Source organism: Mandrillus leucophaeus, unplaced genomic scaffold (genome assembly GCF_000951045.1).
Source record: "Mandrillus leucophaeus isolate KB7577 unplaced genomic scaffold, Mleu.le_1.0 Scaffold282, whole genome shotgun sequence".
NCBI classification, from domain to species: Eukaryota; Metazoa; Chordata; class Mammalia; order Primates; family Cercopithecidae; genus Mandrillus; species Mandrillus leucophaeus.
This window is the reverse complement of record NW_012102943.1, coordinates 520,821-543,042: the sequence shown is the minus strand read 5'-3', so window position 1 is coordinate 543,042 and position 22,222 is coordinate 520,821. Positions and strand designations below refer to the sequence as shown.

At 44.7% G+C, this 22,222-nt stretch overlaps 1 protein-coding gene across 1 annotated transcript in view; it reads right to left on the bottom strand.

Moving 5' to 3' along the window:
* FAT2 (FAT atypical cadherin 2) overlaps window positions 1-22,222 on the bottom strand; it is a 71,434-nt gene that overhangs the window by 41,654 nt on the left and 7,558 nt on the right. The window contains exons 3-10 of the mRNA XM_011985299.1: window positions 17,196-17,254; window positions 15,171-15,482; window positions 13,988-14,198; window positions 12,241-12,380; window positions 11,363-11,644; window positions 10,059-10,269; window positions 3,034-7,086; window positions 1,312-1,508 (exon numbers count right to left, since the gene is read on the bottom strand). Of these exons, the coding sequence (XP_011840689.1) occupies window positions 1,312-1,508; window positions 3,034-7,086; window positions 10,059-10,269; window positions 11,363-11,644; window positions 12,241-12,380; window positions 13,988-14,198; window positions 15,171-15,482; window positions 17,196-17,254 (5,465 nt within the window). The remainder of the gene's footprint in view (window positions 1-1,311; window positions 1,509-3,033; window positions 7,087-10,058; window positions 10,270-11,362; window positions 11,645-12,240; window positions 12,381-13,987; window positions 14,199-15,170; window positions 15,483-17,195; window positions 17,255-22,222) is intronic.

Genomic DNA, 22,222 nt, shown 5'->3' with positions numbered 1-22,222 from the left:
GGATCCTGAAAAGACATTTTGCATGCATACCAATAACTAGACTCTCTTTTTCTACTATGCTTTATGTGACTGGCATGTAGAAGAGCGGAGGAAGAAAAGGTGAGGAGATATATGTATTTATGTGTGTTGCTAGGCATGTGTCTATACATGTATATGTGTGTGCAAGCAAGTTGAAGTTTGTATATATGCAAATGCATATGTAAGTATGTTCATGTGAATTTATTATGTATAGTTGCATGTGTGGGTGAGTATATGGATGATTGTGCTAGGTATATAGGTATATGCTTATATGTTCATGTGTATACATGTATAGGTATTTGCCTGGGTGTATATAGGGTTGTAGATGATCCTTTGTGTATATGTGTGGGTATGTATAACTGTGCATTTGTATATATATACTGAATGGCTGGATTATGATAATTTGAGATGTTATAAAATTAAAATGTTAGCAGTTTAACTTTATCTGTAAACTTTGAAAGAATGTAAATCCTCTCAAAATTAAAAATTACTTACTGTGTTTTAAAAAATATGTTTAAAATCAAAGTTCCATGACAGCAATTGTTGGTTTATGCCTCTAGGAACACAGTTTCTCTCCTGACAAATGCACACGCACACGCACACACACACACACACACACACACACACACCACTCAACATTTGTTCCCACTGGAAGTTTGGAGTTGAATTACATGAGATCCTTAAGAAAGTATCCCTCACCAAATGAAATTGCCCTATCTCATGTTTGTGTCTGTATAAGTGAAAGAGGACATCTCAATGGGCTAAATTACCCCAGCCGATGTGGAGAGGTGCATATATGGGCATGGGGCAAGGGGTTTGTCTGGGACCAGGTTTCTATAAGTGTATTTGATAATAGTGAGCCATGTCAACAAGTTGAGCAGTGCCAGGGGTTTGCCCATTGGGCATGGCTGGCTGTGTTTGGAGAATGCGTATGTTACTTTCCTTCTGGATATGTTCTGCGGAGAAATAGACCTTTGTTGGGAATGTAGGGGGAGAGATGTGGACCATGAGTCTTGAACAGCTTGGTATATCCCTATGGGGGCCAAGGAATTACCTAGAATGTTCCTTGCCCCTGGGAACTCGTCTGAGGCTTTCTGGGGAGAAGCAAGGGAGGTGAGGTCAGTGATGGCCGGCCTCAGAGATGGGTCCCTTGGTCCTCCTTTCTCCTGCCCCTCACTCTCTGTTCTCCTGGCCCTCAATCTCCCTTCTCCTGGCCCTCACCCTCTGTTCTCCTGCCCCTCACTCTACCTTCCTTGCCTCCACTACCCACTCCGCCCCTCACCAGGCTCTCACCTGTGAGCACTGTGGGCTGTTATCATTGACGTCCAGGACAAAGATCTCCACGGTGACCGAAGCCTGGAACTTGCCATCAGATGCTGTGACTCTGAGTAAGTACTTGGCTGTGTGCTCACGGTCCAGGGTCTTCCTTGAGGAAATCCTCCACTCATCTCCAACTTGGCTGATGCCAAACTGGCCCAGGGGGTCTCCCTCTAAACAGATGAGGCAGAGCTTTCAGAAGCCAAGCAATAGGAATGAACTCAGCTTTGTGTCACAGGTGGCTGCCCATTGGACACATTTTTTAGAATTGCTGGGAAAGCAAACATTTCCTTCCTTAACTAGGAACCCACAGTTCTACACTGAGTCCACTTTTTGCTGTTATGAAGCTACTTCAGACTTCAAATGCCTCCTGTTAAATGAAATTATCAATGCAACAAGCATCACTCCAAAATACGTGGCTGAAGGGAGGGTTTTTTATTTTTGTGGCCCAGAAGGCATGGGAGGAAGTTAAAGGGAAATAAATTTCAATTCTACGTAAATATCTAAGAGGCATAGCTATATAACAGTGGAGAGGTAGGAAGCAATCAAAAACACTAAACACTCCAAGGTTTTATTTTATAACTAAGGACCCACCCTAAGTGGAGGTTCTGTAGGAGCATTAGGTTTGCTTGCTAAGTCATCTTTCCTTCCTTGACACTAATCACTGACAAGAATGTAGGAATATGGATTTCTCACTCTGAGATCCTAAGATTCCAGAGTTCTAAGATCCAACTGCTCCAAGAATTGATAATATGTTGACATTTATTACTCTATTATCCTGAGATTTTAAGACTTCTGTGTTTTTAGGAGTCTGATATTTTAAGATGATAAGATTCTATTTTTCTACAACTCTGTATTTCAAACAGCTTTGATCCTATGTCTTCAGGAGTCTGTGGTTCTTGGTTGGAATTACAGGCTCATGGGCTTTTCACTGGACAGCTGTGAGAGCAGAAGGAGCCATGTTCATGGGAATAGGGGGGACATGGCACCTGGGGTGAGAAAAAAAAGGACACAGGAGTGAAGAAACTCTCTCATGGCCACTGGTTAGCTGGCTTAGTCACTGGATTGGGAATAGGGTAATTTAGTTTCACAGTAGGTATCCACTAAGAAAAGCAGCTTGTAGGTGTGGGTTTTAATCCCAGCCCTGAAGCAAGCACAAGAGTGTGACCTTGGTTGAAATTCTCCATCTGGGTCTTGGTTTTCACATATGCGAAATGAGGGAATTATACCTAAGGAAGCGCTGTCATTCCTACACTTAGGACCTGTGATTGACTAAGAAGCGTTTTTTTATCATTCACGACTTTCCCTGGGCAGGACACTCTCCATAAAGATAGTCACTTGACAGAATTTTCATGGATCACGCAACTTTCTTTGTGCCTCCTCCATCTTTCAAAACACAACTCACAGCAGTTAGAGTATGACTCACATGAAATAATGAGGCATGCTTTTTGGAAAGCACTTTCTAACATATAGGTGCTTTCTATAAATTACAGATCTTACCAGCATGCCTGTGAGGTGAATCATAACATGCATGCCAAGTCTATAGGTGGAGAAACTGAGGTCCTAGGGAGTTAAATGTGCCCAAGGTCACACTGCTAATAAGTGGCAAACCCAGGACATGAACCCATTTTAGGGTACCTCTTCCTGGATGTTTTTCAATACATTCCAGAGCCTACAGTCCATGACAGGTGTTCTTACCTGTGATGTAGCAGGTGACCTGCCTGTTCTGCTCAGAAATGTCAGCATCCAGGGTCTTTAGAGTCACCACTAGTTTGCCAGGCTCACTGTTCTCAACCACAGATCCTCTGTACTCTTCAGAAGCAAATCGGGGAGCATTGTCATTCTCGTCTGTAATGGAGACCTGAACCAGGGCCTGAGAGGATAGCTGGATGGTCTGTCCATGGTCATAGGCCACCACATGAAAATGATAAGTCTGGCAGGTCTCACAGTCAAGTTCCTGAAGTGTGGTGATCCAACCACTCTCACTGTCAATGGCAAAGAGCTCATGGACATTGCTACCAGGGTCTGCAGACAGCCTGTAGCTCACCTGGCCATCTCTCCCAGTATCCTTGTCAATGGCAGTCACCTGAATGACTGAGGTCCCCACTGGCATATTCTCAGTGAGGACAGCCTTATATGGATCAGCCTCGAATACAGGCCTATTGTCATTGACGTCTCCCACTTGGATGTTGACAGAGACCAAGGACACCACGTCACTGTTCTGAAGGCAATGTGCCATCACATCAATCTGGTACAATTTGGTGGATTCATGGTCCATGGGCTTCCTCACCTTTATGACCCCTGTGTCTGGGTCCAGGGAGAAGACACCATCCTTGTTGCTCTCAGGTGTGGTGCCCCGCACTAGACTGTAGATGACTGGATCTTGAGCTGCCACTGCTTTAACAACCCCAATTTCAGACCCCTCTGGAAGGTCTTCAAGTGCAGAGAAAGTATACAGAGGTTCAGAAAATTTTGGCAAGGATACTTTTTTAGGAACCACCTGAAGTCGTACTGGCACCAGAGAGTTCCAGTGAGGAGGGCCTCCATCTTGGGCTTTGATGAAGAAGTCAAGGGTCTGATTTTCCAATCCCACCAGGCTGTCTTTCACCTTGACCACACCAGTGACTGGGTTAATTTCAATGACATCTTTAACTAGGTCCTCTGGATTCATTGAGTAGGTGACATCTGCATTCTGACCTTCATCTGCATCATAGGCCAACACCTGGATAACCGGAGAGTCTTTACTGACATTGGATTGAATGGATACTGTGTACTCAGATGCTTTGAACTGTGGAGGGTTGTCATTTTCATCTGTGAGGATGATCTTCACTGTGCAGAAGGCTACTCTTCCTCCTCCATCCCGAGCCATGACCTTAATAGCAATGACCCTCTCTGTTGAATTTTCCCGATCCAGTTTCTGTAGAGTGGCAATCTGGCCATTGGGGTTTATGGAGAACTTCTCACTTGCTAGTTTATTGATGATAGTATAATCTACAGTGCCATAAGGACCACTATCTTTGTCTATGGCTAGCAAATCAATCACCTTGGTTCCAACCATTGCATTCTCTGCTAATTCTGCCTCATAAAGGTGCTGCTGGAACTCTGGGCTGTACTTGTTGACATTTGTAGTGTTGATGTACACAGGCACGGTTGCTCGGAAGACTCCATCAGAAGCGCCTATCCTCAAATTGTAAGAAGAGTCCAAGTGCTTTTTGCAAAGGTTGAACATAGAAATTATTCCTGATGAGCTGTTAATGGAGAAGTGCCTGTCCTGATTGCCAGAAAGAATTAGGTACTCCAGGCGGGAGGTGTCCCTGCTATCAGGGTCAATAGCCTGGACTTTAAGAACCAGGTGTCCACAGGTTGCCAATTCACTGACATTGGCTTCATATTGAGGTTGTCTGAACTCTGGGGGGTTGTCATTGATATCAGACACATTGACAACCACAAGGGTTTCACCAGTGAGTGGGGGATCTCCTTTATCCATGGCCCTGACTTTCACATGAAAGTGTTGTTGGACTTCATAATCCAGTTCTTGAACTGTGGACATCTGCCCTGTGCTCCCATTGATCTGGAAGAACTTGGAAACATCTGAGCCATCCTCCACAATCTGATAAGAGACGTCACGGTTCTGCCCTGAGTCCCGGTCAGAAGCCAACAGTTGGATCACAGGGGTCTGAGCAGGCAAGCCTTCTGAGATGGAGGTGGTATAGACCAATTGGGAAAAAGTGGGAGGGTTATCATTGACATCCTCCACTAGGACTTCCACTGTGGCTTCAGAAAATGACCCCAGAGCTGTATCCGTGGCTCTGACTGTGAACACATGTTTGGTCTTGGACTCATAGTCCAAAGGCCCCGTTACTGTTAGGACACCAGTCTTAAAGTCAGTGGTGAACAGCATCAAGGGTTCTTCCTCCACAATGTTGTAGATGAGCCGGAGTCCCTCTGGACTCCGGGCCTGGGTGTGGAGAATTGGGGTATAGAGGGTGATATTTTCAGGTACTCTGACTTTGTAGTAAGGACTCTGAAACAGTGGGTTGGATTTATTTCTCACAGTGACAAGTACCTCTTCCTCACTCTGGAGGAATGGCGTTCCTCCATCCCGAGCAATGACTTTGAGGCGATACTTATTTAAAGCTTGATAATCAAAAGGTTTCTTGAGTGTTATGTCCCCAAGATAGGGGTCAATTCGGAAATATGTGTAATCTTCTGCAAATTCATATGTAACGGCACCATTTGTCCCCAAGTCCTCATCAGTGGCAGATACCTGAAAGAGGACATCCCCTGGCTCTGTGCCATCTTGGATGATTGTGTAATAGGGCAGATGCTTAAATCTGGGGGGATTGTCATTGACATCCTCAATAGAGACTCTGACCAAAGCCTGAGCCACCCGCTGAGGCGTCCGATTGTCTCTCACTTCCACTGCCAGCTCGTGAGTGTCCTGCTGCTCCCGGTCAAATGCCACACCTCTTGTCTGCAACACGCCTGCTGACTGGACCATATGAAACATATCTGTGCCATTCAAGAGGAAGTAGGAAAGGGTGTCATTCAAATGATTGCCCTGGGCACCAAGAATCACCAGTGCCTTTCTGTCCTGTAAGTTCTCCTTCACAGCTGCTGTATAGACATCCTGATCAAACTGCAAGCTTTTGTCAAGCACTTGGGTCAAAGAAATTTTTACCAGTGCAGTGTCTTGATACAAGCCATCAGAAGCCCTGATGGTGAGCTTCCGAGAGAGTCCCAGGAAAGCAGGATTCAGCACAGATATGCTACCAGTGATAGGATGGATGGTAACAGCTTCATCAGCATTGCCAGTTTTGATGCTATAATTGACTTCTGAGTCATCATCACTGGCCCGCACCATGAGAAGCTCCATGCCTGGATGGATAGGTCCCACTATTGCTACCTCATATATCTGTTCTGAGAACCTGGGAGGAGAGTCATTCACATCTCTGACATGAATGATGACTTGGGCAGGTCTGGGTGCAAATAATATGGGGCTTCCTTGGTCATGGACATAGACACAGAATTGGAAAGAGGGCATGCTCTCATAATCCATCTCTGATACAATGGTTAGTGTTCCCATGCTGGGATCAATTTTGAAAAACTTCAAGGCCTCCGGCTCCAAAATTTTATAGACCAACAAGGAATTAGTTTCTTTGTCACTGTCAGAGGCATGAATCACAAAGGGGTTGTTGTTTTTATCCATGATCATGCTGTACAATGGAGCTGCTTCACTAATTTGGCCCACAAAAGTTGACTTTAAGAGCATAGGAGCATTGTCATTTTCATCAATTATGTCAACCACCACCATGACATCAGTAAATGCACCTGCCATATTGCTGCCTCGGATTTTCAGCTGGTAAGACGAGATTTTCTCATGGTCCAAGTTCTTCTGGGTGGAAATGAGGCCAGAATATGAGTTCATAGAGAAGACTCCATCCTTGTTTCCCTCTCTTAACTCATAGGTAACTTCAGAGGAGCTCATAGCAGAGACAAGGAGGATTGGGGAACCAACAGGGATTGATTCAGGGATCTCTACAAAGTACTCAGATTTTGAAAAGATGGGGGCGCTCCTATCTGAGGGGTAGACGTGAATGATCACTGTAGCCAGGTCATGCCATTGTGGGGAGCCTTGATCTTCTGCCTTCACTGTCAGAGTATGTGGGGCATGATTTGCCCGATCAAGCTTTTGAGCTAAAGTAATGATGCCTAGCAGGGCATTGATGTTGAAGAAACCTTCACCGTTCCCTGAAACAGAAGACAAGACAAACAAGTTTGCCACACCCTCGAGAGGTTATCAACTAGGCTTTCTAGATCAGTAAAGGGACCATCAGACAAAACCTGGACAGAGCAAAATCTGCATATAGTGTACATCCACCATGGATATAGTGTATAGAGTAGATACTTTATAAAATCTCTAACATGGTGCACGTAGTAGGTGCTTCATCTCACACTGTCAATTATCACGAAGTTTCTGGGACACAACTTAAGCTACAAACCAAAGCTATAGTAGGTCTTTGAAACCAAACAAGGAGGCTCCATAGGAAAAGCACACTCCACCCTGAATTTCAGTGAAGGTTTTCGTAGGAAAAGCTTCATTTTGCATTATACAGAATTTGTAACCATATTTTGTACAACCTTTTTTTATTTTTAGAGTCAGGGTCTTGCCTGTCACCCAGGCTGGAATGTAGTGATGTGAGCATGGCTCACTGCAGCCTCAAACTCCTAGGCTCAAGTGGTCCTCCAGCCTCAGCCTCTGCTGGGATTACAGGTATGAGCCACCCCCGTGCCTGGCTACATTTTTAATATGATTTTTAATAGCTTTGATTATATAGAACACCCATATCTCTAGGCTCCTGAGCAAATGTCTTTGCCCCATGCCTGTATTTCCTAAACTCTAGGCATTCTCACATCATCTTTATAATTTTTTCAATATCCATCTATTGCCTGTGTTATGTTACACTATTATTTAATTGATGTTTTCCTTTAAATAAATTCACTCAAAATTTGATAAATATTTTAAAGGTAATATTATGTTGCTTCTTTAAATAAAAACACTGTATTGCTTACCATAAATCAGAAGTTATCATAAAAAGAAGTCAAAGAAAAAATACCCTATTAAAATCGAGATAAAATCTACTGCTTGCCAAAAGGTTTGAGCCTGTGAGCTATCCTCTTTCTTTGGTAGACAAAGAGTGGCAGGTGTTAGAGAAGACGACAAGACGTTCTAGAACCCAACAGAGGCTTTGTTCTTCATTCTATCAGGGAGCTTGAGTAATTTAAAGAGGAGTGCTTTCTCCATGCCCAATAACCTTTTAATGCCATTAAATGAGTAATAGTTGAATCATTTTGCTCACCACCACAGGTACAGGCCTTAACACTTGAGAAAATACTGCCGTTTACATGTCTTACTCCCTCTATCACATGGGTGCATATTTTATTATTTCAACGGCAAAGCAAATGGCTAAGTTTTGTCATAAACTTTCAATCTGATTCTTCCACCTCTGAAGCCCTTCTCCAGCTGACTGGTTAGGTGATTTGTCACATAACCGCTAAATTCAGTCAAAGAACATGGTTTTAAAGAGGAAGTAGTCGTTTTAAAGTGATTCCATTAAAAGCAGCTAAGTTAACAACCTAGATGTAATTCTGATTGTAATTTATGATATAATATCACACTGCTGAAAGAAATAAATCAGGGCACAAAATTGTATATTCATTATGATCTCAATATTACAAAAATATGCATAGGGCAAGATGAGAGGGAAAGACAGAAAATCATTCTTTTGAGGTGATGAAAATGATGGCTGTGTGTTGTGTTCTTTATACATTCCTGTATTTTTCATGTTTTCAAAAATGAGCATGTGTTACTTCTATAATCAGAAGAATATTTTAAAACTAATCTTATCTGGAAAATAAAGTCATTATCTCCATCAGTGAGGTTGGCAATGAGATAAAAGATGTGATTTCATTTCATAAATCACAAAAAGCAAGCAATGCATTATAAACCATATTTTTCTTCTTTGGGGGTGAATAGACTTCTGTTATATGGCAACTGTTTCTTCCAAAAAGAAAAGTTAAAGCTACTGGCTTTATACAGTACCAGTAGCTACTGTATAAGCTACTGGCATGCAATAAATGAACATTAGGTCTTGCGAGGGCAGACAGCAAATTATGTTCATCTTTGTTTCTCATAGCAACTAGCTCTATGAAGTATTATTATTAAGTATAATTATTACTATTAAATATCATTAATTATGTATTACAATTATTACAAATTATCATAATAACTAGTTGGATACTGGATATTATCACTTTTGTTATAGTAATTGCTTATAATTAACACTTATCAATGATAGTAGTAGCCCCTGGCATTTGTACAATATTTCAATTTACAACATAGATTAACATACATTTTCTTTTTTGAGATAGAGTCTTGCTCTGTCACCCAGGCTGGAGTGCAGTGGTGCAATCTCAGCTCACTGCAACCTCTGCCTCCCAGGTTCAAGCGATTCTCCTGCCTCAGCCTCTCAAGTAACTGGGATTACAGGTGTGTGCCACCATGCCCGACTAATTTTGGTATTTTTAGTAGAGATGGAGTTTCACCATCTTGGTCAGGCTGGTCTCGAACTGCTGACCTCAGGTGATCCGCCCGCCTCGGCATCCCAAAGTGCTGGGATTACAGGCGTGAGCCACTGCGCCCGGCCAGCATACATTTTCTCTTTTAATCTGTGCAATGACTTTCTGGCACAGGTAAAATTATTCCCATTTTTCAGGTGAAGAAACCCATATAATAGATACTAAATCACTGTGCAGCCTTATCAGAAAATAAAAATTACTTCTAAAACTATGCCATACAACTCATAAAATATTCTAACACACATACATGAAGTTATTACATTTTTAAATGTTGCATGGACTTCATAAATACCTTCTACATGTTTGGTCACTGGTGGGTTTATATAATATATATGCAAATTCTCCCACAGCATGAGTGGTCCTTACTCATACTGTAGTAGTTATGTTATTACTATCTTTGGATAGTAATACTATCTTTGGAAGTGCATTAATTTAGGTAGTCCCAGGGAATGCTCTAGAATTATTGTTTGCCAAGGCTTAACGAGCTTGGTACTCGATTAATTTGCAAATTCATGCCTCTAGTGCTTTCCTTTCTTTCTAAAGCATCTTGACCCATCCTCTGAGCTCATGGCCAGGCCTCTCACCTTTCAGGAGGGAGTAGTGGACCTCAGCATTGACTCCCCGGTCGGCATCCATGGCTCGGACCTGCAGCAGCTCTGTGCCAGGGACTATGGTGTCAGGAACACTTGCTTCATAGTGGAGCTGGGTGAAGCGGGGTGGGTGGAGGTTTCCATCCTCCACACGAATGGTCACCCACACAAAGTTCCTCTTGATGGGTATTTCCTGGTCTCGGACCTATGGGCCCAAAGGGGTAATTGGGTGAGCAGCAAATGGAATTAGGACAAGGCAGGGTTAGGGTAAGGTCAATGAACTAGAATACCAATTTAAAATATGCCCAGTTGTAACTAACTCTCCGTATTCTTTTAAATCTTGTTCTAATCTATGCTCTTTTTCTTCTTTTGTGTAAATTTGTCAGTCAATGATTCCTAGGCTCAGCTATTTTAATGGATAATTCTATTTTAGGAGAAAGGCAGAAATAGGCAGAGAAGCAGTGTTTTTCAAATTACGTCTCAGAGAATAATACTCATTCTTCAAGATGTTAACATGTTATGCAGGGAAAAAAAATTATATGGTCACGTAAATTTGGGGAGCACTGAATTAAATGCAAACAGTTTTCTTTGCTGCAGGACTTCTCAGAGCCTTGAATACATATTATATGCCCAGAGGATGATAAATTAGCATAAGAACCCTGATCTTTAAGACAGGAGGCCAGACTCCGATTCTGGTTCCATCATAAATAACTATATGGCAGTGAGCAAGTCTGTCTTTCTCTATGGGTTTCAGGTGTAAGATGAGACAAATGGGCAGGATCAGGGATAGAGCTAGGGACAGGCAACTAGGGTGCAAAATTTAAAGAGGCCCTGACTCTTGGGGTCATAAAAATGCAGGCACATGGCCCAGAGAGAGTGAGCCCTCCTTACATTTTGTGTCCTGCATGGCTTGCTGGCCTAACCCTAGTCCTTGCTCTCAGGGGGAAAGCCTCCGTGTCCCTTCCAGCTCTGACACTGTATGAATCCACATTGTGTCATGAAGTCACTGAGCAGGGAGATAGCTTTTGGGGAATATTTGGGGTGAATCCAGAGAAAGCTGAGGTTGACAGGAGTTTCCTTGGCAGCCATCCCATCTCTACCTTCACTTCCAGGCATCCCTTATGGAAGGTGCCCTTGGCCAGCTGTGAAATGTCACAACTCTGTCTCATGTATGGTCTTTATGAGCACTGGTATGCCTGGCTCACCAGGGAAGGGGACCTTTGGCATGTCTCCAAGCACGTCCACCTCCACACATCTACATGCAAGCATATTCTCACCAGATTTTTCCATTTACTCACCATGACTGTCAGTGTGTGCTGGGAGGGCCCCGAGCCCAGGTCCAATTTTCCCACCGTTACCAGGACACCAGTGCTTGGGTCCAACTGGAAGAGGCTGGCACTTCCTGGGTCTTGGCTGCCATGTATGGTATAGATGAGGCTTTTGCCCTTGTCTTGATCTATGGCCTGGACTCGCAGGAGCTCCACCCCTGGCACGGTGTCCTGGGGCACTCTGACCTCATAACGAGTTTCCAGAAACTGGGGCCGATGGTGGTTAATGTTGGCAATCATGAAGATGTGGACCTAGGGAGGGAGGTCAGGGAGAAGGTCCACTGCGAGCCCCAGGGGAACAGGGACTGGGTCTGTCTGGACCTCCCTGTACCACCCAGGCCTAGCACAGTGTCTGGCACTCAGCAATCACTCGATAAATATTTGTTGAATGAATGATAGTATTTCAAAATCAAAAGACCTTCAGATGCTACACAGTCTAGTGTTTCTCAAAAACAAAAATTTTCTTGAAGGGCCTTTCCATCAAGTGAAATGTTGTGTGAAATCCAAATGTAAGAAACAGATAAAACTCTGTCTGAAGCCAGAATAGAAATTCAGAGCCCCACTTACCCAGTCATCATCCCCCTATACCCATTGGTAGTCCCATGGTACTCTGTCTTTAATTAAAACTGCTCATTTAAACAAGCTTCCAATTATAGACAGATTCAGAGTGGGAGCAAGAATTCTCCCAGGGTCACAGAATTACAGAGTGCATTAGACAAGAACCTTGATTCTAAATTCAGTGTTCCTTGAGGAACACCACATCCACGAAAGACTTCTGTAGCCTCATCCCAACCAAGGAGGCCTTCCATCTCCTCTTAACACAGCGGTCCCCAGCTGAGGCCTCTAACCTGGGTGGCAATGGTGCGGGATCCATCTGTCACCTCAACAGTCAAGTTATAGCTCGACCTCCTCCTGGTATCAAGAGGCCTGGCAATGACGATGCTGCCTGTGGTCTTCTCAATGTCAAAGTCCATGTCCTTATCCCCACCTAGAGTGGGAGTGGGGAGAAAGCACACACAACCTCAGTGGTTTAGGCATCACAGCATAAGACAGGCTTTGGTTGTCAGGCTCAGAGGACGTGGTGGTAAAGTCCACAGTGGTAAAGATGGTAAAGGTGGTAAAGGTGGTAAAGATCTGGGTGACAGGTGGTAGTTTATTCCCCAGTCCCAAAAGTGTAATTTATTCTGTCAAGTTGTTGTCAAGTTATTTTCATTTAAATTTTATTAATAAATCAAATTGATTAATAAACTATAAGAATCCAAATGTAAAATAATATGAAGTTTTTAAAATGTCTAGTATATAGAAATATGTTTAGTGACATGGAAATATGTTCACGATATATTACACTTAAAAATATTATAAAACAATATTTTAATATAACCCTAAGGGGGGGTGTGTGTGTGTGTGTGTGTGCGCGCGCGCATGTGCCTGTAAAGGAAAAATGACAAGAAGGAAACACATCAAAATTATAACAGTGGATTATCTTCTGATTGGTGGGACTTTAGGTGATTTTTATTCTCTTCTCTGCATTCATTTGTATGTGTGTATTTACCTATTTATAGACAGGCTCTCACTCTGTCACCCAGGCTGGGGTGTATGGTGCAATCATAGCCCACTATAACCTCAGCCTTGGCCTCAAGTGATCCTCCTACTTCAGCCTCTCAAATAGCTGGGATTACAGGTGCGAGCCACTGTGCCCAGCCCATTTGTGCTTTTGAAATGTTTTAGAGTGTACATGCATTAATTCGGTATTAAAGAAAAAAAGTCAAATAAAAGAGCAGTAAACCAGAACTGGAAGTAAGTCCAGGAGTTTCAAAGAGCTTGGGTCAGGGGCATATGTCCTATCCTACTCTTAGCCAGGACAGAAAACTGTACCAGGACTCCATGTTCATGTGGGTGCTGAAACTCTTAGAGATTTTTAACCTGGAATCCCTGGATGGGTTTCAAAGAGCCTATAAATCCTCTAAGTTGTAGGCAGGTTTACATTTGTGTGTGTTTGTGCACACAACTTTTTGGAATGAGGACCTAAGCATTCATCAGATTCCTGAAGGGTTCTGTGACCTCCAGATGTTGAAACAAAACCTTGATTTAGAGACAGAGAGGAATTTCAGAGAAGGCCATCAGAGCCTGGATCCAAGTGCCTCCTAGAATGAGAATGGGCACCTTCCCCTGATCTCAAGGGCAAAACCTGAAGCCAGAACATTGAGCATGGCCCCAGGGTATAGCTGATGGCAGGCTCACTGTCAACTACGATTTTCACATTGAGGCGGAAAAGGAAACACAAAGCGTTTCTGCTCTGAGTCTTCCTGGACCATCTTAGGTCTCCCAAGTTCTTGGGGCAACTGGAGGCACTGCCAACTCTGGCCGGGGTTAGAGATCGTGGCTGGAGTGAAAGGAAAGCTTGGCATTCGTGGCATTCTTACTGCCTGTGCTCCCGGAGAACCAGGGAAGAGGCAGTCCGCCCTCAGGGCTGAAAGAGGGGGTGCCAAGGAGCCCAACCTTGAGAGGGCTCAGAAGGACCGTAGCAGGAAAACTAGAGCTGGTGTATAACGACAGGAGGGCCTGGCGCTCGTTGGGCCCTCAGCCTCGCCTCACCTGAGATGTTGAACCAGAAGAGGCCGGGTCTGCCCTCTACGCTGATGACCCCCACCATGTGGTTCACAGGGTCTGTCTCCATGACCGTAAAGCTGTAGTGGGTCTCATCAAAGGCCAGGGGGATGGAGGACGGCCGAGGCTGAGGGATCCACTCAATGTGTAGCCGGACACTAGCTGAGAGTGGTGGCTGCCCACTGTCTGTTGCCTTGATCTGAAAGGAGGCCAACACCAAAACTGAGGGCAAGAGACAAGAAGACCCAAGCAGCCAGGATGAGAACCAGAGCGTTCTGTGATTCTGACCAAGCTGGCCTCTCATGCAGTCATTCATTCATTTGATGCACACTTGAGGGCTTGCTGTAAACAGGCACCCTGCCAGTTGCTGCAGGCATGGTGGTGAACAAAACATACAACCTGTGCTCAAGAACCTCATGGTTAGTATAAAAATAATAAATGCCACTGTTAACTGAAGACTTACTGTGTGCTACTTCCTAAATTGAACTTTACATACATATGCCCTTTGCTTTTCCCAACTACCATAAACCTAACAAGCTAGAATTTATTGAATTCTCACTATTATCAGGCCTTGTTCTAAGAGCTTTGTGCACAATATCTGATTTAATCCTCACAATAACCTTGGAAGAGGTCCTGTTATCATCTCTCTTTTACAAGAAGAAACTAGGGCTCAGCGTGGTCTATTCACCTACCAGATGAAATGCTTGGCTAGCAATGAGACTGGGGTTGAATTCAGGCTGACTGATGGAAGCACCCATGCACTAGCTACTTGATATATTGGCTTCTCACAAGGAAAACGTTCTTATCTCCATTTTACAAATGATAAAACAAAGGTTAAATGACTTGTCCAAGATCACACAGGTGTAAAATGGCAGTACTAGGACTGGAACCTAGGCTTATTGATTCCAAATCCTCCCTTACTCTCACTAAATCCTTCTTTCTATGAATCGAGGGGATTTCCCAGGCAAAGACCTTATTGCCCTCGAAGAGAAGGACCCAGAATTTGATCCTTTGGCTGAAGCTGGGACTCCCAATTTCTCTGGGAGAAGGCCAGGAAGGAGAGTACCACTTCCCTCATGACGGCGGGCTGTCTCCCTCCTCCTGAATTCTCAAAGAAGGTCACTAACCAGCATGCCACTCCTCCCTCTGTGGCTTCCTTCTGTCTGCTCACCGTTAGGATGTTGTACTCTCCAGCTGTAAAAGTGCTGCTGGATGACACCACACCTGTGACCGGGTCGATACTGAAGCCCTCCTCATCGCTCTCCTTGATACTGTAGGTGACTCTGCCATTAAGACCCTCATCCAGGTCTGAAGCCACCAGCCTGTACACAGGCCCAGAGGACACTGGGCTCAGCCTCTCTGGAAGGCGGACATTGAAGAGTTTATGGGAGAATACAGGTGGATTGTCATTGACGTCCAAGATGCCTATCACCACCCTGGAGGTGGACTTCAGTGAGGGCTCCCCATTGTCCAGCACAGTCACCTGGGGGCAGAATTGAGCATGAGCACCTGAGCTGACAATTGCAAATTAGTGACTATGCTTTGCCACCCACCACAGCCCTACCACCACTTTTAACAACCTGGAAATATCAGTCAGTTTGTTCTTTGGTATAAGCTTGTGCTTTTTATTATCATAACTTCACCTACTTGGAACTCAGCTCTCTGGCAACTTTGCCCATGGGAAAGCCAGTGAGAACAGAGAAAGGAAGCAGAAAGAACTGGAAGAAGACAGAGTCAGAGTCTCTAGACAAAAGCTGGTGCTGTGTATGTGGGACAACCCCTGGGCCATTTCTCAGAGACTACCTACTTTTTACTTGCTTGTGTTTCTCATAATCTTAGTTCTCTGGTTTCCTTAAGCTGCTCAATATTAGAGAAAACAAATGAGAAAATGTTTATGAGGGAATGAGTGGTACTTTTTGAGTCAGACACGTGGCCCAATGCAATGAAATCGAGTGAGAAAAGGCCCCCAAACCATTTCAGAACCAGTAGTTATTTAATGCAAGGGCAAATAAGCACATGCATCAATAGCCCCAAGGGCATCATATCAGACAGGATGTTTCCACCTGAAATGGTTCCAAATTTTTAAAAACACTTCGGTGTTTAAAGGTAAATATCTGTTACTGAACTGTGGAGAATGCTTTCAGTCCTTAGGAATTCTAGAAAGCTATTTAGCTAATTCTTACTAATAATACCTGTTTCTTTCTTTTTTTTTTTTTTGAGACTGAGTCTCGCTCTATCGCCCAGGCTGGAGTGCAGTGGCACGATCTCGGCTCACTGCAACCTCCACTCCCGGATTCAAGTGCTTCTCCTGCCTCAGCCTCCGAAGTAGCTGGGATTACAAGCGCCCGCCACCACACCTGGCTAATTTTTGTATTTTTATTAGAGATGGGGTTTCATCATGTTGGCCAGGCTGGTCTTGAACTCCTAACTTCAAGTGATCTGCCTGCCTCAGCCTCCCAAAGTGCTGGGATCACAGGCATGAGCCATTGCACCTGGCCAATAATACCTGTTTCTTACCAAAGGAAAAAGAATGTGCAGAGCATGGAATTATCAAAGGCAAAATTTATTTCCTGCTGAGGAATATGTATTCCCCCCTCCTGATGCCTTTAAAACTAGAAGAGATAATCAGTGAAGGACAGCTCAGGAGGGGAAATAGTTAGATTTCCACCTGATCTCCTTCTCTTCTGATTTCATTCCCTCTAAGCCACTAACCAAAGCCTTTCATTGGAATAGGCACCAGGAATGCCTATGTGATTTTAGAGGCATCCTAGAAAGAACACAGATCTAGAAGACAAAGGTCTGGTCTTCATCCTGGCTCTGCTACTGACCTAGTGTTTGACCAAGAATGATTCTGTCTCCCTGGGCCAGGAGGGATGGACTGGACTCAATAAGTACATAGCCCACATGTACTGCTCCCCTCTCCTTCACTCCCTACAGGCATTACTAATCAATCAGTGGTGCCTTCCCAGCCTGGACACAGTTTCAGACTCCTTCCCTTCTCAGTACTGAGGAACTAGCAAAGATCCAAGGATCATCCAGCAAGGCTCAGCTCACGTGTATCCTCCTCCCTGAGGCCAAACCCTCCTCAGCCACAGTGCTAGACATGCACGTGGCTCCAAGGCCTAACACGGCTCCACAAATCACCTTCTGTGGGAGGCATTCAAACCCAGTCGATGGATTCACCACCATTACTTACCTCCAGGATGTGTTCATCCTTGTTCTCTCTGTCCAGCTGCCGGGCTGTAGATAGGAGACCTGGGAAAGAGATGGTAGGGGAGAGACATGAGCAAAAGGCTTTCAGGGCCACTTTACTGAGGCAAGTTCAAGAATTATATTCAAATCTCAGATAAGAATTCTGATCTTTGAAGAACACTTAAAGATCATCCTCGACGTAGGATAGTTCAACTTAAATTTCCTACTTTATCATGGTGTGAAAGTGATACACATTCAGTACAAACCATACTTCAAGTACCTATACATTCTGTTTTTTACTTTCACTTCAGTACTCAAATACTGAAGTATTGAGTACAAATACTGAAGTGTTGAAATATTCAATACTTTATTATAAAATAGGCTTTGTGTGAGATGATTTTGCCCCCTTAAGCTAATGCAAGTGTTCTGAGCACGTACAAGGTAGGCAAGGCTAAGCTATGATGTTCTGTAGGTTCAGTGTTTAAACACAGTTTCGACTGACAGTATTTTTAACTTATGATTGATCTATTGGAATATGACCTCACTGTAGGCTGAGGAGCATCAGAACACTAAGGGGAAATGAAACTCGGGGGAAAGGGAGGGTGAAGTGAGGAGCTGCGAGAGAACAGCAGAGATAATATGTCAGGTGAAGTTCCCAGCTACTTCCTGCTTTCACTATTAGGCAGGGGTGATACATCAAAACTTCAGCAATCGGCCCACCATGAGCAGCCTCCCCAGTCAGGATGGTTGCCAGCTGGAAGCACCCAGTAGGGTTACTGGTGCACAGGGGTTAATGTCAGCACTGCTGTGATGCAGTTTTGGTTTCTTGTCACTAAAATCTATGGAACATGTTTGCATCGGGATGTCTTCTGCTCATCATTCATTTCCTCTTCTTTTAATTAACAAACGCCAGTTCTCCTGAGGGGAAACCAATTTTAGTCCTTCACTATCTGGGGTGAGGCTGAACCTCCTGGGGAGAAGTTTATAGCCCAAGGATAGCCAGTCAGCACAGACTATCCCCCGGCCCTCGCAACTGGCTCTGCAACAGACAAGGGACCCGTCTGTCTGATAAGAATCAATTCTGGGACTTTTGCAAGAGCTCTAGAAAGATACTTTTTCTGCTGGTGTGCTGAGAGGACAGGAGGAAGCCTGACAGCAACAAGAAGAGGGACTCCTGAGGATAGATCCACTCAGAGAAAATAAGGCCAAGAGATGAGCAGAGGCAGAGCCTTCATTACATTATTCGAACGCTGGCTACACCTGTGCCTGCAGCCATCATATGTCTGGAATTTTCCATAAAGTAAGAAAAACAATGTCTTTTATTGCCTCAGCCAACCTGCATTGGGTTTCTATCTTTACATCTGAAAAAGTCCTGGCAACCAATTCAATTCTGAGAATTCACATGTTGGGACAGGAATGGGTTAGGGGTCATGGTGAGGCTGGGAAAGCATTCAGGGTCTTTGGGATTGGGAGGCCTCCAGAAAGGACTCTACCTCCTGCCTCAGCCTCTCCCTTCCCCTCCTATGGCCCTGCCAACCCCCAACTCCAGCCTCAGGTTCCTTATAGGGGACCCACTAATCCCCTCTGTGCCTTGCTTGACTCCAGGAAGCTCCTGTTAATTCTCCCAACCTTATTTCAACCCCAGCCTCCTCTGCAAAAGGAGGAATGGAATTGGGCGACCTTTAACATCTTTCTGGCTTAAGTTCTGAACTTCTCATCCCACTTTAAGGAATTTATTCTAAGGAAATCAGTGCATACATCTGGGAAGATGAGTACACACGGTGTTCACCTTAGTCATGTTTTAAAAGCAGATAATTGGACACAATCCATATAAGGGACCAGTTGTATACAGTTTACATAAAAAGGAATCTTAAGCAACTATTCAAAATACATTTTGTAGATGGGGAAATGCTGCACACAATATGTTGTTGAGTAAAAAAGGCAGCTTGTCGCCCAGGCATGGTGGCTCACACCTGTAATCCCAGCACTTTGGGAGGCCGAGGTGGGCGGATCACCTGAGGTCAGGAGTTTGAGACCAGCTTGACCAATATGGTAAAACCTCATCTCTACTAAAAATACAAAAAAATTAGCCGGGTGTTGTGGCATGTGCCTGTAGTCCCAGCTACTAGGGAGGCTGAAACAGGAGAATTGCTTGAACCTGGGAAGTAGGCAGAAGTTGCAGTAAGCTAAGATCGCGCCACTGCACTCCAACCTGGGTGACAGAGCAAGATTCCTTTAAAAAAAAAAAAAAAAAAAAAGAAAAAAAAAAAGAAAAAAAAAAGCAGCTTGTCAGGAGCTGCAGCAGAAATAACAACTATTGCCTTCAGTTTCAGAGAAACCACGAAGTGATAGCATTTTCCCCATTTATTATTATTACTATTCACTAGGGTCCTAGTACTGGCTCTTCCCATGACAGGCTGGTGCAGATGAATAGAGAGGGGGCTCCTCTCAGTTCATCTCCTCTCACTTCTCTCAGTTCATCCATAATTGAAGAAGTTGGGCAGAGAAGGTGCTAGCTCTCTGCAAGATTCCGGGAAGTTGAGGTGGAGGTTTTCAGGGGCCCAGAGTCTCATCCAAAGCCATGGCCTCAGAGGCCATGGTTCATGTGGATGGTCTCTTGTAAATGAAAGCAGAGTTACTGGTCAAGGTTAATGGAACATCTGAACACTTTCAGTAAGTTTCCTGATCTTGTTTAGGTGATGAAGTGATTGAGATCATGGAATTAAGTGTAGAAAAAGAAGCTCAGTGAAGAGCCCAGAGGTTCCCTGGGGGGCTCAGTGACAGAGCTGGGAGCTCAGCAAGGGGAACAGGGATTCAGTGCTGGGCCAGAGCCTCCAGTCATGGCAATGGGAGTGTGGTGTGAGGATGTGGGCTCTGTTAGGGGCATGTTTTCGCCTTGTGTAGTTGAACACAAGTCATTTCAGCTTTGTCTTCCCTAACTGAAGGTTGGCATGTGAGGAATTGGAGAAGGCTCCTGAGAAGCTCCACACTCAGGCACCCTTCCAGTCAAAGAAGAACAAAGGGAAGGAAAGACACACTCCTGTGGGACGGGAGGGTGTGGACACTGTCCCAGCTTGGCCCCAAGCTCAGGTGCCTCATGGGGGAGGGCCTTGGGCTGGGGTCCCCCAGGAAGAACGTAAGGACTAGGGGGTCTTGGCAGGTAAGCCTTCCATCTGGCTCCATCCCTTCCTTTCCTCCCTGCCCTTCTCTCTTCTCCCTTTGCTCTTTTCTCTCTGTGTATCTCCTTCACCATCCTACTCCTCTCTTCCAGCTCTTCTCTCTCGTCTCCCCTTGTGCCTCTGAATCTCAGCCTCTCTGTCTCTCTCTCCCTCTCTCCTCCAACCCCATTTGGTTTTTCTTTTCTCCTTCTGCCTCTCACCACTGCCTCCCCTGACCTTCTAAGGTCCTGTGCCTCTGGAATCAATGCCCTGTGGCATCCTGCACAGTGGCCCCAATTCTCATCCTCATCCTCCTCTCTGAAGTCAGTGTCAGAGTTCCCAAGAAGTGCCTGAATAGAATGGGGATATAGCAGAACCACCTCCATAGGGCTGTGTGCCCATTCACTAAGGTGCATAGAAAACCCCTCTCGCCCTTCCTGAATGAGGTGGCACTCAGTGGACTTCACTCTTACCATTTTTCTCCTCCAAACAAATGTTTCCCCAGCACCCTATCTCAGACCCATATTTGACCCTTCATCTTCCCTCCTCCAACAGTTTTCCGACTGTTGTTGATTCTATCTCTGATAGATTCCTGATCTTGAACTCCTCTTATCCTGAATCACCACAATCTAGGTCTTGCCCCAGCTACCTTTCCATCTTTATCTTCCTCTTCTTCCCTCCTGCAGCATCAAAGAACCAACCCTTTTGGAGCTCTCACATGCACAGGCATTCAGCTAAGCTCTTTCTGTAGCTCTGTATATTAACTCATTTAATCCTCACAACAGCCCAGGTGGTCTCTATTATAATCTCCATTTCACTGGTGAGAAAACTCAAGCAGAGAGCAGGTAAGTCACTTTCCCAAGATCTCATTATTTATAAGTGGTGGAACTGCAATCAACCTTTAGAAAGTCCATCTACTTGTATTGTCTTCAACAAGATCAGGGTCTTCCTCCCTCTCAGATAGCACCTGTGTCATCATCCTCGCCCATTTGCTCTCCCAGACTGCTGCCTCTCAAAATCCTCCCACCCTCCAGCTCAGCATAACCACCCCTGTTCCATGAAGCCCTTGCAGATCTACCACCCAGAGCAGCTTCCTCCTTCTTCTGAGTGGCCAGGGCACTGTATCTATGCATATTTTACGATGTTACACCCTTTCAAACTGGTTCTATCGTGTTTATATCCAAATCTTCATACTCCTAATGGACTGAATTTCTCAACACCTGAAATCGTGTTTTGTCTTCATATAACTCCACGGCACATTGTTTAGAAGCCTCATAAGGGCAGACACCTTTAAACATTTGCTGAGTGTGTGAATGAATCCTAAGTTTAACAAAACATTGTGGATGCTGGCAGAGATTCATTCATCCATTTAGCAATTCTGTGTTGAGCTCCTAATGTGTGACAGGTACAGAAGAAATTGTGGTGGGCACCAACAGTTAGGGTCCCTTTTCTCGGGGAACTCTGAAGTCTAGTGAAGGACACAGACTATTAATGGAATAATCACACAAGTGAATATAACATCACAAAAGGAGTAGGTGGTGCTGGAAAGTGTGTTAGGGTATGAGGACAGACTTCTCTAAGGTAAGAACAGCTGGGCTGGCATCTGAAAGAAGAGCGGGAGTTAACCAGACACAAGGAGAGAAGAGTCGCCTGCTAGAGAGAATGGCACATGCAAAATTCTGTGTGGAGGGGCCCCGACGGAGGCAGGCCATGTGACTGGAACATGGGGAGGGGCAACAGGAGAGGGGCAAGATGAGGCCAGAGAGGTCAGCAAGGACAGACCAGGCATGACTTTGTAGGACACAGCAGAATCTGACTTCCTTCCTTCCTTCCTTCCTTCCTTCCTTCCTTCCTTCCTTCCTTCCTTCCTTCC